The 14,663-nt window shown below is 40.2% G+C and overlaps 1 protein-coding gene across 1 annotated transcript; it reads left to right on the top strand.

The window, feature by feature from the left end:
* The first annotated feature begins 756 nt into the window (after nucleotides 1–756).
* Nucleotides 757–7,340, top strand: pane1 (proliferation associated nuclear element). The gene is made up of 6 exons (XM_031741216.2): nucleotides 757–911; nucleotides 3,341–3,417; nucleotides 3,927–4,025; nucleotides 5,059–5,138; nucleotides 5,391–5,482; nucleotides 6,062–7,340. Exons 1-6 carry the CDS (start codon nucleotides 855–857, stop codon nucleotides 6,209–6,211), a joined length of 555 nt encoding a protein of 184 aa, XP_031597076.1. The 5' UTR covers nucleotides 757–854; the 3' UTR covers nucleotides 6,212–7,340.
* Nucleotides 7,341–14,663: the final 7,323 nt, after the last annotated feature.

Raw genomic sequence — 14,663 nt, 5'->3', positions numbered from 1 at the left:
CGTTTACCTAATAAAGTTGCCAGTGATTATGCGGTAATGGTTATTAGAGGACAAAACATAATCATGCCTATGGATTCATGTAACACTGAGTATGAATCCATACAACTTCACACTCACCATGTCTAAACATTTGCCTGGTGCTGTTCGTAAAGATGGATGCCCTGGCTCCACTTCCTCATGCAAAAGTGAAGCCAAAATTTTCAGGTAACAGGAGCTGCTTTTGGTGTTGGAAAAGATGGCAGGAAAACGTTGGAAAAGTCTGAGCTTTACAGTTTTGATGATCTTTGCCGCAGGTTGTACTTAGACTGAAGGATTTAAAGTAAGATATTAAAATAATAACTTTGTAGATATATTTAAAAATGTACACATTACAGGTATGGAAGGTACACGTTTCTGTGTCACATGTTTCTCTTTCTGTCATGGCATTGCATCCTGGGAACATCAAGTTATGAGGAAATTAAAATCAGAGTGAGAACTACATAAAATGCAAAAAACAAGGTATCGTCTTCACTAAAACATTCATATACCGTTGCTGAATCAAAGCATGCTGTATATTCTCTTTGTTGTAAATACCTATATATTGTATATACGTATATATACTGTCAAGTTCCCGTTTATATGGGATGAATGTATGAAAAGTAACCAGTTGTATAGTAAGTGATCTAATCTGAATGTGAGGTAGGTCCACGCTTGCCGAAGGTGCATGACTCCTGGCGGCCTGTAGGTGGCAGAAGAAAGCAGCCAGTGAAGATTGGTATACGTCATGACGCCAGACGCATGTTTGGAAAAGAAGCGCGAGAGAAAGAAATGTCCGCCCCGGGTTTGTTTACAAAACTTTATCAAGTTTAGCGAGGATGTCGTTGTTGAAGCCTTTTAGTAAACTCCCTGGTCTGAACACAGCGAACATCTTGGTGAGTTGTTCACTTTAAGAAATAAAATTTAAAAAAGAAAAGGCAAATACCGAGCTGTGTGCTGTGACTGTAGCTGTTTTCAGGACGAGCTAACGGCTGACTGGATGTGTTTTTTATTGGGAGATATCTGGTCCTAAATATCCCAGATATATGGTCGTCAGCTTGGACTAGCAAAATCACATTTAAGCTTTAAATAAAGACAAATATGACTGTAGAGGTTTTTACACAGTTAGCAGCTGTTTGGCGTCGTCGGTGTTGTGTGGATAAATCTTGACTTTTCTGTAGATCTACCTAACAAACACTATCTCAACGTTTTTAATAATACTTTTATTCTATAATAGCTCTATAACACACACAACCAGAGGCGTTTCCAACTCAGCCGGGTGGATAAAAGGGGAGGGTTGTGTTAGGAAGCGTGCAGAATCTTGCCAACCCAAACAAACATGCGGGTCATCAAGAATGATCTTTCCATACCGGGATGACAGCGACTGCCTGCGGTGCTGGTGGAAACCGTGCTACTGTAAGACAAAGGAAAAGGAAAGGCGTGTTTAGAGACAGCAAGAAGGAAGGAAAGGCGTGAGAAGGACTTAAGGAAAAGAAGGATTGTGGATGTGCTAAAGCAGGACATGCACAGGGTTGGTGTGACATGGAGGATGCTTAGGGTAGTGTGAGATGAGGGCAGACGATCTGCTGTGGTGACCCCTGAAGTGAGCAGCAGAAGAAGAAGTAGAAGCAGGATTTTGTTGTTTTTTTTTTTTTCAGGGGGAACCTTCAGAATATTTTCTCTCAAGTAAATACTAGGGGCGGGTGATATATAACCTCAAAATGATATCGCAATATTTCAAGGAAATTTATAATAATGATATTATTACAATATTGAAAAAAGTACTGAACAATATTTTATTGACGATTGCAGTCTGCAGGCAGAAGATTTGTTAGCGCAAACAAAGATGAAGGGCATCTTACATCCACCTGGTAGACTACCTGGTTCAAGGTGTGAATCCATTCCCAGCAGCAACATAGAGTAATAGTGACACACAGCAGAAGTCAAATGTAAGCACAAAAGTAGCCTAGGTAGTGTTTTCCCTGGAAATTTTAAGCAAACAAAACATTCTAACAACAGTTAAACTAAAACAACCCTTACAACACTGTCACATAAATAAAAATATATTCTCTATGGAATGTTGCGACTTAGGTCGAGCTTTTTATTCAGTTGCATAAACCTGTACTTCACCACTAATTTCCATCCAACACGTGCTCTTCGTGTCATATGGAGTGCAGTGCTCCAGCGATGCCCTTGTTTAAAATGGGTCATACTTCACCAGCTTTTAGTATCTCCTCCTTGCGCACCTACATATCCCGGTTGTCCTCAATGGTGTGTTTGTGCCTGAAGAAACAATGTTGTAGCTTCCATCTTCAGCTACAATAGTTTTTGTGCATATTTGGCAAAGCATTGTGCTTTTATTTTGTAGTATCTCTCACTAGGTCTTCACTAGAGGCATACATCTTGTTGTCCACATTAGGGAGGATAAACCCATGACATCACTATATCAGTGACATTTTTTATATCACATAAAAATTTGTATTATAACAGACGATTTTATACACCAAGTTCCCAATAAATACAGAGGAGAAAATTGTTGAAGAAACATTGAGTATGATTTTCAGGCTGTTGCAGCCCTGTGCTCCAGTACACATGCTATTAAAAATGGCACGACATAGGAGATGAAATATTTTTATACTGAAAATTGTTAAAATCTTACTCGTGCATTAGTATAAGTTAACAAAAATATAATTGATGGTACAAGTAGTCATTATACAGAAGCTATCCAGCCATTCATTTTCTTTCACCACGTACAGGTTACCAAGCCATCACCCTACTGTTATGTGTCTTTAAATACATTAAATTATTTTGTGGGGCTTTGCACATACCCCTTGCCACAACTCTAACAAAATGCAAAGAATCCATTCATATTTTCTAAAATAGAGCATTTGCTTCCATTTTGGGGTTCAGGGCCGCTCTAGGAGGTTGGATGATTATTGTTAACAGGCTTTAAGTATCTGTCCTTGCAGCAGCTGAAAACAGATGTTAGATAAATTGCTAATGTCTGGCCAGTAGGTGGTGCAGAGGGTGGTCCTTTTATTTTCCATAGCCTCTCACTGTAACCACAGTCAAATTAGATCACAGTCTGTATAAATTAATATTTTTCAGAATTTTTATTGCATTGTAATTTATGATTTTATCATCATAAATCTCTATATGAGCAACTGCCGCAGCAAGAAAGAAAGCGGCGACATCTTTGAACTGTGACTGCGATATGTTTCTTCTGACAGGTTTAAGAGATTTTTTTTTTTTTTTTTAACCTGTGTGATGGTGTAAAGTGGGATCATCAGGTTTTGTGCTGACTGGTAGTTTTTGTTTCCTGCAGCTGGTGGAGAGTGAGGAGCAATTTCAGCAGAGTTTAGCAGATGCTCTGGTGGAGGAGACCAGTGTCACTGTGAACGTGTGAGTAAAGCTCGCTTCATCCTACAAACTGCTGAAGTCTGCTATCTGTCAGGGGAAAGTGGCTGCAGCACACAAGTGGAAACAGAATCTGCCATCCTCACAACGAAACAAGATTTGTTTTCTACCATCAGTCTCATTTATGTTTAAACAGTATGACTGCAAACATTTATTTAGTAACAAAATATTTTTCATAATCAACAACAAACAAGTAGATATGTACTTGGGAAAAGGACTTTTGTACTACTCAGATTGCAACGTCATAACAGGTTTCCAGCTGGTAATGTAATGTTGACTTTATGATTAAATAATTGTGACTAATAATTCTGACTGGGGAACTCGTACGTGATGCTGCACTGTTATTCTGCAGCTGCAGCGAATTACTCAGTTATGCAATGACTTTGAGTTGCGTGAAGATTTAAATACTAATAAAATTGTGTCGTAATCAGTGGGGATATACACCTGAGGTGGGTGGGAGTCCCATTATTGTCATCGCTTTTTGTACTTAACAGGAGACTAGCTAAGAGCCTTCCTTTGCCCATGGAGAATGATGAGAGCCGTCCCAGAATAGACTTGGTTGTGTTCATCATCAACCTAACCTCAGAGCTCAGGTAACTTTCAAATCCATCCATCGATTTTCAGCTTATCCATTTCATGGTTGCGAGGGTGCTGGAGCCAATCCCAGCTGTCATGGGGTACACCCTCACCAGTCTGTTATAGGGCAAACACAGAGAGACAAAGAGCCAGTCACACTCACACTTACCTAAGCCAGGACTGTGGGAAGAAGTCGGTGCAAACTCCATAGTCCGCGGAGGCCTGATCCAGGGGTACTGTCCTTTTGTCCTGCATTCATTCGATTTTCATGTGTGTGAGATGGCCTTCCACAGATTGAAGCCTAATGAAGACTAATTTCAGTGAGTGTCTATTGAAAAGGAACCTGGACTTGTTCCTAGTCACCAAGATGAAAAAATACATACATGTCCAGATGCAATTTGTTGTCCTGGCCACCTGAACACACAGGTTCTGCTTCAAATAACAGCTTTGTTTTTGTGTTGTTCTTACTTAAGTGTTATGAGAGTGAGATGTCATTTTTAAACCACACAAACCAGCCCAGAGACTTTATTTTTCTAGCATGTTCTGGGACTGCCCTGGGGCCTCCTTCCAGTAGGACTTGCCCAAAACGCCTCATCTAGGAGGTGCTCAGGTGGTTTGGGCATCCTAGTCAGATGCCATAATCACCTCAACTGGCTTCTTTTTTTCTAAGGGAGAGCCTTGCCACCCTTCGGAGGAAAATCCTTTCGACAGTTTGATCTCATTCTTACAGTCAGTACTTGGTGTTGATGATCACAATGATTCACTCTGACTATCAACAGCTCGTTCTGGTGCCACTCAGTCCTCTACAATACAAGACCTCCAGTACTTAAAAATCTGCCTTACTTGAAGCATCGCCTTCACCCAAACTGAGCACTAAACCTCAGATTTTGAGGTTTCATGAAGGAGAAACTTGATGTCATCATGCAGAAACAAGATCCCGATGCTTCTGACATACATTGTCCAAAATATTTTATATTTTAAGTTAAAAACAAGTTCAAACATGATACGATGTAGCAGTGCTTCATTCTGTTTTGTTTTATTTTGTCGTAGTTTCCAGTCAGCAGAAGCGTCCCTGAAATATTTGGACCCGGGATATTTCCTTGGAAAAGTTTGCTTCATGGTTACTAATGGTATGGCAACGGTTAAAATCCTTTTAAGTGTTATTCTTTTTGTCTTGTTTTGTTTTATGTTTTGTTTTTTCCCCAGTCCCTTGATTCACAGGAAGGAGGGAAAAAAATAAGCTGAGATTAAATCAAGGAGAAATTGTCTACCACTGTTTACATTTTATTTCACCGTCGAACACCACCCACAACACATATTGTTGTACTTTCAGCCTTTTTTGTGTCTGACCAGCTGACCTTTTATGCTTCTCTTTCTTGTAGCTCGTAACGCTTCCTCCCCCGCTGAGCGCCTGGATGCTGTCAGGAAGCTGGCTTCGTCGCTCCACTGTCCCCTGTTGTTTGCAGAGGATCAGGTTTGTAGCAGTCTGGGTCACAAACACTGAAGATGTTTTAAGTCGTGTGTAAAATCCAAATCTAGCCCTTCACACATTTTAATGTGATTGCATGTCAGTATATGTTCTCAGTAAGTTTTTGCCTTGCACACTGTTGCATGTTGTGTTTCTTGAACAAATTTCTTGTTGAAATATATGCAGAACAAAATTACAGCTTTGTTATCTTTGCATAAGGATTTATTTGGCTTTATTAAACACCCAATACTTGTTGTAGTCATCGTTTTCAGGCTTATGAAACAGCTTGTTCTTTTGATCTGGCTGTTTGTCTTTTTTTCCTTTTTTCCTTCAGCAGTATGATGGCTAAGCAACTTTTTTGTTGACTGATTCATGTAGCTGAAGTTGCACAGTAGGGCACATGAGGGAAAAGCCTGAAATTGAACTCAGAAGGGAAAGCTGTTTGTGTGCGTGTGTTGTGTAGTTCAGCATCTCTGTAGTTTAGAGGGCTCTGCGCTGTTGTTGACAATAAAACACCAAATGTCATTTTTGTGTCTTTTTGTGTTTCCTTAAAAGCCATCCTGTGTAATCTTTCCTTCCCTACAGACTCCAGATGGAGTGGCCAGTGCTACAGAGAGGCTGCTGACTATCCTCAAGGTGGCCGCCGGCCTCGTTCCCATTGCCACTGCTCTCTACGTGTCTAACCTGACTCGGTGCACGCTTCCCCTGGACATCGATCAGCCGAGCTTTGATTGAGCTCTGACTGATTCCTTTAAAGTGATAACCTCCTCTACTTTATCATGTTTATATTTATTTGCAGAGGTTTTTAATGTCGACAGTTACACGTCTTCTTTTTCTAATAAATGTTGCCAGGTGTATATAATTATGATCCATTACAGTATGTTTTACATGAACAGTCCTGTGAAAAACACCCCACGTTCACCCTACAATTCAATATCGTAGAACCACCTTTGGCAGCAGGAACTAATTGCTTTTGATATGACTTTATCAACCTGTCACATCGTTGTGGAGGACTTTCAGCCCACTCGTCTTTACAACGTTGTGACAGTTCATTGACGTTTGCGGCATTTGTTTACAGCAGCTCTCTTAAAGTCCCACCACAGCATGTCATTTCGGGTTGAGATCTGGACTTTGACTGGGCCATTGCAACAGCTTGATTCTTTTCCAGACATTCTGTTGTAAATTTGCTACTGTCCACGACCCACTTCCAGCCAAGCTTTAGTTGTCAAACAGAGGGCGTCACATTTGACTCGACTTGATGTTCAAGGAAGTTCATGGTCAACTCAATGACTGCAAGATTCCAGGGTCCAAATCATCACCCCTCCACCACTGTGCTGATTTGCTGCGTTTGGTTTTCTCCAACCACGGTGCTGTGCATTATTGCCAAACATCTCTACTTTGGTGCCATCTGTCCAAAGAACGTTGCTTGTGGTTTGTTCAGATGGAACTTTGCAAACCTAAACTGTGCAGCAAACTATGCTTGTTCACTGTTTTTCAAATTGTTCCTTAACATTTAACAGGCTAACTGGGGTCTCTAGAGTCTGAGATGTAGAAGGGTGTTTATTTGTTTGGTTTTTTTCCTGACCTTGTGTTGAATTTGCTGGGTTGTCCACTCCTGGGAAGATTGTTGCATTGTGTTAACAAACAGCTGAATACTCCAAACGAACAAAGTGCCAGAGCTTCTGTTTTTATAATGGTGGTCACACTTGCTTATGGTCTATTAATCAAGTGCACCCGTTTGGCTGCAAATTCCCCCTGATTCCATTGGAAGCAGCACAGTCCTATTTAGTTTTTCACAGAGTACAAGAACTTTTTCTGGTTCATGACCGTATATGAAGCAGTAAGCATTAAAGGGTTGAACATACTTAAACATTTTTCCATGTAAATACACTTCAGTGGGCTTTATATGATTGTTTGGAGTTTCATTACATTAATGCCATGTTTTTAATTAGGTTCTCAAAAAAACAGAACAGTTGTGAACTGGAGGCAAAGTTTGAATCCTGCCAGTGCACAAATAAATCCAACTAGAAATAAATAATGAATAAAACAGTCCAATAGTTTTAAATCAAGTAAAATCCACCTCTCATTTCTTCATATTTTGCTACAAATATGGCAAATAGGTGTAAATACAGAAAATAAGTCAAAAACAGAGTTTAAATCATTCTAACCGGTTTTAAAGCCAGTATTTAGTATGACCGTCTTTATTCTCCAAGACAGCCTGAACTCTCTTAGGCAAGCTCCTGTCATTTCTTGAATTAACAAAAAGTTGATTGTGTTCATCTGGATATAGCATTTTCAGCGGGAGAAACATTTCATCACTCATCCAAGTGACTTCTGCACGCTATGTCCATGAACAGATTCAACTTTTTTTAAATTTCTTACCTGGTTGGTTGAGCATGTATCAAGACATGTCTTAATTCAGGATAATTTCTCTACGTTTCTTGAGGGACGATCAAAGCTCTTCTTTAGATGTTGGCTGCCTTTTGTTCTGCCCTCTATCAGGAAAATCCCACACTGCTTCAGACTCTGGAGAGGCCAATCCATGACTTATGCTGTTGTATTGTATTGTTTTGCCAATAAGACAGTTTCCAGATGGTTTTGTATGGTGGATCAAAACCTGATGATACTTTTCTGCTTTACTATTATGTGTTCATAATTCCCAAGACCCCAGCACCACCGGCTGAACCGCAGCTCTAGACCATGTCAGAGCCTCCATACCTACACCATACACTCACAATGATTTCAACCAAAAATATCACAATTGGATTATCACTCCTAAAGACCTGTTGTTGCGGATTTTTAGTTTCCTCAAATGTTTTTACCTTTCAGCAATAAAATGCTGATGAGATATTGTCAGGCAGGGTTAGCGTTAGGGGGGTTAGAGTTAGGGCGGGCGGGCAGGCAACATGGACACCCAAGATTGTGAATGTGACAACTCAAGAATGAAGCAATGTGGACTTTCTAATTGATAATGGACTTAAATCGGGCGTAAGCAGCCAATTACTCAAGTAAAAAATAAAGACAGTTACGTTGAAACCAAGCACACCATTGTTTTTCTTGTGACATTACCAATAAGTTTGATGTGTCACATGGCCCTCTTCCTACTGAAAAAACAAAAGTTGTATCCAAGATGGCCGACTTCTAAATGGCCACCATGGTCACCACCCATCTTGAGGAGTTTGCCCACTCACATATACTAATGTGCCACAAACAGGACTTTAATATCACCAACCATTCCCATTTTATTACAGTGTATCCATATAAATGGCCCACCCTGTAGAATGATTAAAATAAAGTTTGTTCAGCTTGCCACTAAATGAAGAAACAACCTGTCGTTTTTATTAGCAGCAACTGTTTGACCTCAGCCCCAGTCAACAGCTGCTCAGACTTCAAAGGGGTACGAACCAAGGAGAGAGGAGTGTCCTTCACAGGGTGCGACCAATAGCACTGTGCCTGGTATCACATCGGCATGCATGCACCAGCGCACACACACACTATTAATAGTTAGGTTATCATCACAGCAATTATCTATCACGCAGGTTAGGCAAACACTGTAATGGTGTCAGGCCAGGAACTGGAAGGACAGCGAGGGGTCAGTAGGGCTGGAGAATGTCAGCAATAACACTGATATCATTGACTCTCACGGCTCTTTCGTGCATTTACGTTCTCGTATACAGAAAGAAAAATAACCCCCCTTTTTTTTTTGCTTATTGAGACAAATGTTGGCGCCTAAACTGTGCAGAAGGTCATGAGATGGCGGCAGTGAACTGCTGACCTTTTCATTTATGTACTGATGTGTTGTACTTGACTTTTGCTGTTTGTTTTAAAGGATTTGTTTTTGGTTTGGCTTACAGTAATTGCACTTTCTGTTCTGTTTCTACACAGAAGGTCAAGCCTTGTCCACTGGTTGACTTTTTCTATATCGAAGCCCTCTGTTTCTATCAGAGGCAACTTGGGGTTCAGTATCTTGACCACAAATACTTCAAGATGGAGGTTGGAGTGGGCACTGACCTTCTGATTGGTAGATCCCGTGCAACCTCCTGAGGCTGAGGTAGCTCAGGTACCTCCTGAGCCACAGGTCCCTCATATACAGCAAGGTCCATAAGTATTTTTGGACAATAACATTTTTTTGTTAACTTTGCCTCTAAACACTACCACAATGGGTTTGAAATCAAATAATTAGGATGTGATTGAAGTCTAGACTTTCAGCTTTAGTTCAGTGGGTTTAACAAAATATTGACTCAACAGTTTAGGAATTACAGCCATTTTTATACATAGTCCACCGTTCACGAAGGCTCAAAAGTAATTTGACAACAGACTTCATGGACATGCGAGCCCTGTTCCCTGTTCCATGATACATTAATCAGATAAAAGATGTGTTTAATTTGTATTTGGTAGCTTTTCACTTGCACCGACAATATGAGCTTTAAAGAGATTTTGATGCATGTGATGGAGTCAATCATTAGGCAAAAAAAAAACCTAAAACAAACTTATCAGAGAGAACAAAAACTGGTAGGCAGTGTGGTGAAGGACAGACACAACTCATAATCTAAAGCATATGACATCATCTGTCAAACATGGTGGAAGTAATGTTATTGCTGCCAGTGGAACCGGGTCGCTGGTGTTTGTTGGTGATGAAATACAAGATAGAAGTAGCAGGATAAAATGTGAAGTGTACAGGGCTGATTCAGCCAAATGCTGAAAAACTGGTAAAACTACTTCACACAAATTGATACAGATCCAAAACAACCCAAGAATTTCTCAAGGCAAAGAAATGGGATATTTTTCAATGGCCAAGTCAGTCACCTGATCTCAACCCAATAGAGCATGCTTTTCACTTACTGAAAAGAAAACAAACTTTTTGGCGGCAGAAAGACCCACAAACAAGCAGGAACTGAAGGCAGCTGCAGTAATGGCCTAGCAGAGCATCTCAAGGGAGGAAAAACAGCATTTAGTGATATCCGGTGGTCATTGACCGCAAAAGATTTTCATCCTTTTTTCAGCTACTCCCTTTAGGGGTTATTTTATTTAAAAAAAAGAAGAAAAAAAAAACGCTCATATTTAAAATCGTGTTCTTCAGTTACTTTTGAGCTTCTGAAGCTGAGGGACTGTGTATAAAAATGGCTTTAATTCCTAAACTGTTAATGCAGCCATTTTGTTAAATCCCTTAAATTAAAGTTGAAGGTCTGCACTTCAATCACATATTGACTGGTTTCAGTTTAAAATCCATTATGATGTCGACGAGAGGCAAAACTACAAAAATATTGTCATTGTCCAAGAATTAACTGTTCGTATTTGTTAGCATGTGGAGAGTGGAAGCGGGGTCTAATCTGTGACGATCAGTCAAGATCTCGTTTTAATGCAAATGTTCTCTTGTGTTTGATCACTCAGGACACATGTTCATGTATAAGAACACTGTCATTTGTTTTATCGTGGTCCCAGTGGTCCATACTGGTGAACCAAAGTCCAGGAGCCACCTCACCGTCATGGTAACCAGTTGTTGTTTATGTTATTGCTTTTCCTACCATGATGAGGCCTCAAGTCTCTGCTCAGGTGGTGACGGCTGCTATCAACTGAACATGTTTCCTATATAAACAAATAACAGTGGTCAACAAGTATTTTGGCTACTGGACTTCTTGCACCTGTACTTTAACAAATTTCACTTGCTGACGCCAAATCTGGAATTTTTGGTCCAGCGCCATCTCCAGAAAAGGGATGATCCTTAAACTGGTCAATTACAGCTATTACAGTTGTTGTTTATACAAGTGTAGCTGGAGTGTTTACCTCTTTAGGCCCTCGTTCCTCAGCTTGCACTTGGCAGTAGGCGAAGTTGTGCCAGAAGCCTCCATCCTCCATAAAAGTGAAGCCATAATTAGGGAAAGTGTTTTTGTTGGTCCTTAAATCTGACGATTAGTTCGAAAGGAAACAGAAGCCAACTGAGTCAGCAGCAGGGGAAGCATTCGTGCAGTCACAGAGCAGAGAATTATGCTGAGCTTGTGGATAACATGCTGAAAGCATATCAGCTAATGAGTGCAGAATGTCACAGAAGATGTGATTTTTACATTCTCATCTTGACTTTTTATACCCACAAAATCTGCTCGATGTCAGGGACGAGATTTCATCAAGATCTAAAAGTGATAAAAAACCGACATCATTGAGAAATTGAATCCGAGAATGATGGGCGACTACTGTTGGTTCTTAAGTATAGAGACGGGTGTTCAGTACAAACACAAAAACAAGTGCCTTGAACGTTTTTGAGCACGCTGACCTGTTTTAATTTGAGCTGAACCGACAGAAATATGCTTTAATGCGTCTCTGATATCATCCCCTGGTTTATCTTCAGGATGAGCACATTAAAACAATTTAGGCGGGAAATAATTAAAATTCCAGACATTGTGTTGATATTGTTCATATCTGAAATCAATGTAAAAAGAAGAACCTGATAACAAGCTGGTCTGAATTTCACAGCAGCAAACAAAAATATTTTTTTAGACGAGTTTAACAGACGGCTTTTTTTTTAATGTATTCATCATTTGCAAACGGCACACTTGAGGATACATGGACTACTTCTCAATCCCTTGTAGGCTTGTACAGCCTGTGGCCGGCTCGTCCCTGTGGTTAGCGTTGTCACAGCAGACAGGGTGAGACACCAGAAATGAAGTTTGATGATTCAGTGCAGCCCACTCCATCTTCAGCCTGAGCAGCTGCCTGATCTGTCACATCGTAAACACGTGTGTGAAAGTGCAGGGACTTACATAATTCGACTAAGTTCCAGTTAATATCATGTTGCTTCACGGGTTCATTTAAAGCTGCAGAACATTTTGGTATTGCACAGTGTATAAAATTAGCAGAAGTGCAGTATGCTTCATGTGTTTTTAAGGCTATTTGAATCACCCGTGTGACCTATTTTAATGGAAGACTTTTTGTTAAAGCAGGAAAAAGGGGGATCTACTGATCCATGCAACATTAAAATAATCAACATACCTGTCTGTTTATTTTGGTTACACTGTTGAAAAAATAATATTTCTAAATTCAATCTTGGAGTTTTTCACATGACAGGATTATATTATCTGACATAAGTGTGCAAAAGCCTGGGAGTGTATCTATTTTCTCTACTGCTTATCCATTTTGGGGATGCAGAGGGCTGGAACCAATCCCGTGTGTCAGGGTGAGAGCCAGGGTGCACCCAGTACATTGCGTGACTAACACAGAGACACACCTAACATGAATGTCTTTGAACTGTGGATTTTAGTTACCTTCACCAAAGACGTCGTGTTTTTGGTAGTGTGTTCGTGACATTCTGCCTGTAAACACGATAGCATGAACATTTTTGAATGAATCCTGATGAAACTCTGTAGGGGTGTAGAGTGGGGTCATGTTAACGAGCCGATCAAATTTCACCCACTGAGGTCTTCAAGGTCGCCGTAACGATTTATTGATCGAAAACTGACCAAAAATTTGACTTAGAAGCTATGAATCTTACAAGTGTGGATTGTATTGCCCACAGATTTAAAATATTATGTCACATTTGACCTCTGACCTTTCCTTCAAGGTCAACAGATTGATCTGAAGGTCAAAGTAATAATAATATAGAGCCATTTAAAATAACAACAGGTTTGGCATGGCATAATTTGATCGTGACTTTGTTACGTACCTTATAATAACCGGTCATAACCGTTCCAGACGCTTTTAAGCTTTTTTTTTTTTTAAATGTTCTTCTTTGGAAAGCAAAATAAACTGATCATCAAAAAAATCACCTCATGAAGTGAAACGACTGCTGCACATGTCCTATATCCACACAAATAAATGATGTCAAGTATAAAAAATGGGTTTTAACAGTGCAAATAACAAAAGCCTGCACTTTGCACTTGTTATTGCTGCATTACTTAAAGTTAATTTAAAAACAACAATAAAAATGTTTACATAATAAATGCAATCCCATTTCCATAAAAGTAAATATAAATACTGCACAGAGAGTGAGCTGCATGATTCGCAGAGGCTTGAACTCTCCGAGTCTTTCATGTTTAAATGTTAGCTGTAATTTCTACTTCTTCTTTTGTTTTCTAAACAGCCACCCATCAAAAAGAAAAGTCTTAAATGGAGCAGTGACAATGACAATAATAGAAGAACTGTCTGCAGGGAGCAGCTCCGTTCCCATCTTTGGTACCAGTTGAGAACCAGGCCGGTGAAATTACGTGAAAAAACACTTGTCCTGTGTGCCACTAAATGGATAAGTAACCTGAGACTATTGTCCCGTGAATATGCATTTGAAAAGCGTTTGACCTCAGCTCAGTCAACAGCTGCTTAGAAGGGGAGGAGTCAGGGAAGCAGAGGTGTCCCCCACAGATATGCGGCCAGAGGCACTGTGCCTGATGTCACGTCTGCATGCACTAACACACTCACTAATAATAGGTTATCATCATCCGTCATGGAAGTTAACCAAACACTGTTTTGGCATCAAGTCAGGAACGGGAAGGACAACAAGGAGTCAGTGGGACTGAGATATGTCAGTGATAAGGCTGTTATCTTTGACCCTCTCGGCTGTTTTTCACATTTTACATTCTCAGAAACAGTTGATGGCTCAACCATAAGACGTGATTTCCACTTCTTATTCAGGCAAAATATGGAAAATGTGCAAATAGTGACGAGTCTGTACTTACTTAAGGCATCCAAGGACGACTCTTCACTGCCACCGACTCATTTTAGGTTGTAATTTGTGCACTGAGAAATGCACACCCGTTGTGTGGGAGTAAATCAAAGTAGATCAGCAGTTTCTGAAATAAAACCACCCCACGATCAAAGTCTCTTAAATCACCTCAGATGCTCTGTTTGCACTCCAGCAGGTCCTCCTGACCATGTTTTCACTGAGCTGCTGCCTTGTGAGTGACTGATTAGGTATTTGCAATAATGAGTAGTTGAATATACCTAATAAAGTGACTAGTGGGTATATATTATGAGTTTCTATGGCAACAACACTTTAATCTGATTATCAGGCTGTCCTCAAAACCTCTTCAGTGCCTTGTAAACCAGACGGTACGTCTTTTAGAGCTGGACCCTCGTTCAGAGCTTGAATTTACCTGTTGTAAAATACTCACTGCATCATTTGATTTTGCCCTCTTCCTATGGAAAACTCAGTGCTTTCATATGTTCTCGATTTTTTCTACTGGGAACAATGGACGCAACCAAG

Source organism: Oreochromis aureus, linkage group 6 (genome assembly GCF_013358895.1).
Source record: "Oreochromis aureus strain Israel breed Guangdong linkage group 6, ZZ_aureus, whole genome shotgun sequence".
In the NCBI taxonomy this organism is placed as follows: Eukaryota; Metazoa; Chordata; class Actinopteri; order Cichliformes; family Cichlidae; genus Oreochromis; species Oreochromis aureus.
The sequence above is the reverse complement of the archived record's forward strand: the minus strand, read 5'-3'. Positions and strand labels throughout refer to the sequence as shown.